Source organism: Alligator sinensis, unplaced genomic scaffold (genome assembly GCF_000455745.1).
Source record: "Alligator sinensis unplaced genomic scaffold, ASM45574v1 scaffold1277_1, whole genome shotgun sequence".
NCBI lineage: Eukaryota > Metazoa > Chordata > Crocodylia > Alligatoridae > Alligator > Alligator sinensis.
Window position 1 is genome coordinate 1249313 of NW_005842341.1, and position 3796 is coordinate 1253108.

Consider the following 3796-nt stretch of genomic DNA (forward strand, 5'->3'; position numbering starts at 1 on the left):
GGGTTTAAATCTGTGTGGGGGGCAGCCGAAGCAGGGCTGTTCTACTTGTGGGTTTACAGGTGCCGGGCTTTCTAGACCTACGTGTATACATGGGCATTGGTTGCCTGGTGCATGAGTTTAAATGCCCCAGATGTTGGGGGAGATCATCAGTTCCCCCTCAAGCCTGTCAGCTTGTGCACTGTGTTGCCTATGCAGGGCTTCCGGACTGCACAGGTTTAAACTTCCTGAGCTGGGGGAGCTGACTGGCTCCTCCTACCCAGCACCAATGAAATCAAGCACTGCAGCCTGATGTATGGCTGCACCAGTCAGCTTTAACATGCCACACATGCAGATTGATGTGTGATACATCCAGGCACAAAAGATGTTTCATATATAACATCTCTAGCTGGTTTGCCTTTTTATTGCGCCATAATTTGCTTGCATATGTAGCATCTTACAATTTATGGAGTGATTACATTTTTGGTGTGTTTAACAGTTTAATGTCTGCCTTGAGCCTTATTGTCCTACCTAATTACAGTCTTATCTGCTCTTACCAGGCAGATAATTTGATAACATTAACTTGAAGACTAATCAATCAGAGAAGGTTAAGAGAAGACAGAGAAGACTAATCTATCAGAGAAGAAAAATTATCCTTGTGCATGTCTTCAGATTGTACTGCAGGGCAGTTTTAGCAGTTTGGCAAAGCTTATATTCCACAGTTCTATAAATGCCACATGTTTTCCATTAACTTTGGAGTTGTTAGTCAGAACATCGTCATTTTCTCCATTTTTTTTTTTAAAGTAAACAATGCCTGATGTTGGAATGGTGTTGTGTTTGAATTGCAGATCACTTTAACTTGCATGGTGAAGTTGGTTAAGTGTCGCCCCCATCTGAGCCAGTCAGTGGTTGAATCCTTGTTGACGCAGCTGCACAGTGCTCAAGATGTTGCTAGAATTCTCATGTGCCATTGTTTAGCAGCTATTGCGGTGCAGCTGCCGGTCTTAGCTGATGGAATGCTGGGAGACCTAATGGACCTATATAAAGTGATTGGACGATCTGCCACAGATAAAAAGCAGGAACTTCTGGTAAGAAACTACTGTTCTGGAGACCTGTCCTTGATGGAACAAGGACAGCATGAAATTACCATGTTTTCTTGCATACTACACTCATCTTTTCCATAAAATTATCTCATAAAAATTAGGGTGCATGTATTAAGTGGGGAAGCTGGGTTTTCTGCCTGAGATTAGAAACACCTTGCTTTTTCTGCCCCACAGTACAGCAGTTGTTGCCTTACTATTCAGGCAGTTGAGGGAGTCCTGCTCTATGCAGCCATAACTCCAGAAAGAAAAAATCTTTTTTCCCCTTCCTTCTGCCTTTCAAAAATAAATTGTGTAATATATTCCATGGTGTGTTATATACAAAAACAAATGGTACTGTAAAAATTAACTGGCATTTCATAAGTCTGTTTAGCTAATTGTCTGTCAAAGTGCTAAGCTCGGTGGCCTCAGTGTGATTGTCAGTTTGACTGTTAACTGTATGTATGAAGAATAGGGAATAATCTTGTTGTACAGCACCAAATCCACAGATCTCTTGGCATAGCTAGTTCGCTGGCATTAAGATTGGAGCCAGCTTGCCCAGTAACACCAGCACTGCTCCGAATTTGTCATCTCCTGAACTAGAAGCAGTGTTATGTTGTGTGGTCTTATGCCTAGGCTAACTAGCACGTCTACTGCTTCTAGAGCAGAAGGTAGCATATGTAAAGCAGCACAGTATCTTTCAATGTGGTATTGCCTGGTAGAGTAAAATAGAGTCTAGACAGGCCTTCACTTAGCTAAAAAAACATAATATGTAATATCTGATCAGGTGTGTCCTCCAGTAGATGGCACTAGTTCCATGTTGACAGGTTCTATAGATCAGGGATAGGCAACCCTGGGCTTGCATGCCAGATCATGGTGCTTGGTGCACGTGCCTCAGGGAAGGGACTGGGGCTGCGCTGCCACAGCAAGGATTAGGCCCCTCATGGCTCCCCCCCCCATCTGCCCCTAGCACGTGGATGTCATCTTACAAGTCAGTCCCGGGTGTTCATGACACTGGCCAAAAAATTTGCCAGTCCCTGCTCTAGATCATTACTGTGTACCACCAGACCTCTAGGGACCTCTTGAAGTGCTTTCAGAAAAAACACAATGACTTCAAAAGTGAATACCCCAGTTATATATAAGCCTTTAACGCATCTGATTGGACAGTACTGTAGATAAAGGGGCATTTGAATTGGAAATGACTATAGTCTGTCAGGAAGCTGTTTTTTCTTACATTTATATTAAATAAATGTATTTCAGTGACTTTACAGTGACTGTCAGCTGGGATCTATTTCTATTTTAACACTCCCAAGAACAGTGTAATCTCATTTACCAAGCTTCAGTGATGGAAAAAGCCCTTGTAATATCATGTTGCTGGATATCCTAAACTAGCAAAGTTTTGACACTCAAGTATTGAGTAATTTTTATCTTGTGTGTGGTTTTAAGCATTCAAGATTAGAAAGCTTCTGACACTTCTAGAAATGCACAAGTGGAGATTTTTTAACTGTGCTGTTGGTGGTGATTTGTTTTCCTTTAGGTATCTCTTGCTACGGTGATATTTGTTGCCAGTCAGAAAGCGTTATCATTGGAAGTTAAAACTGTTATCAAACAGCAGCTTGAAAATGCCTCAAATGGCTGGACAGCTTACAGGATAGCCAGGCAAGCCTCCAGAATGGTAAGTGCAGGTTTTTAAAATGGGATAGCTCTTCCTGGTCAAGTCTGATTGAGAGGTGAAAGTAAGAAAAATACAAGGATTTAGGAGGACAGAGATAAAAAGAGAGGGGAAAATAGGCCTTTCCCCCTTTTAAGTGTATTGTAACATTGGCTCATATTTGTAAAATTGGAATTTGTCTCATGCTGCTGTTATGAGTCTCGCTCAACATGCAGTGAAGAAAGGTGTGGTTCAGTGATTAGGAATAAGAATGTTTTCTAATCCCAGTTTAGACTAGCTTTCTTTTCCCTTTTTGTCTTGGGCTAGTCATAGGCATTTGCATAATTGGCACAATTTTCCTAGCTTGTGTGGATGAACTAAAGGTTAATATTTGTAAAACACTTTGGAAAAGAAAGCAGTAGGTAAGACTTAATGCAGAATTCTGGATTTGTTTTTTAGAGCTGGATCTGTTTTCCTCCCTCCTTGGCTCTCTTTCAATAAAAAGTGTCATTTTTCTACACAGTGATGTCTGTCAGATAAATGTATCTGTGCTACTGCATCTCACTAGAACCTCCTTGACCAAATGTTGAATATTTCTCTATAGAAACTTTTGAAGTCAGTAGAAGCAGCTGAGGACTTGGGGGTAGTAGTTCATGGTGGTATTTGCTGATATAACCTAATGTCTTTTCTGTCTTCTCTCTTTGTCTTTTCTTAGGGCAATCATGACATGGCCAGAGAGCTTTATCAAAGCCTGCTGACTCAGGTAGCTTCAGAACACTTCTACTTCTGGCTGAATAGTTTGAAGGAGTTCTCTCATGCAGAGCAGTGCCTGACAGGGCTTCAAGAAGCTGATTACAGTTCAGCACTTTCTTGCATTGCTGAATCCTTAAAATCCTATCACAAAGGGATAGCATCACTAACGGTTAGTACGCGTTTTGTACTTCAGTAGTGGTGGGTCTGTTGGTTATAGCTACAGTCCTCATTTTCTGTTTATACATGAGTCTTTTTTCAACGGCTTGGAGAACTGAAGGAAATCTGCTAGAACAACTGTTTTGGAACGACATGTAGGGGAAAGGAACTTTTAGGCCGC

The 3796-nt window shown here is 41.5% G+C and overlaps 1 protein-coding gene across 1 annotated transcript in view; it reads left to right on the forward strand.

Annotated features, from left to right (window-relative positions):
• Positions 1 to 3796, forward strand: part of INTS7 (integrator complex subunit 7) — a 54962-nt gene that overhangs the window by 19685 nt on the left and 31481 nt on the right. The window contains exons 11-13 of the mRNA XM_006028788.3: positions 825 to 1064; positions 2593 to 2730; positions 3422 to 3628. Coding sequence (XP_006028850.1) covers positions 825 to 1064; positions 2593 to 2730; positions 3422 to 3628 — 585 coding nt within the window. The remainder of the gene's footprint in view (positions 1 to 824; positions 1065 to 2592; positions 2731 to 3421; positions 3629 to 3796) is intronic.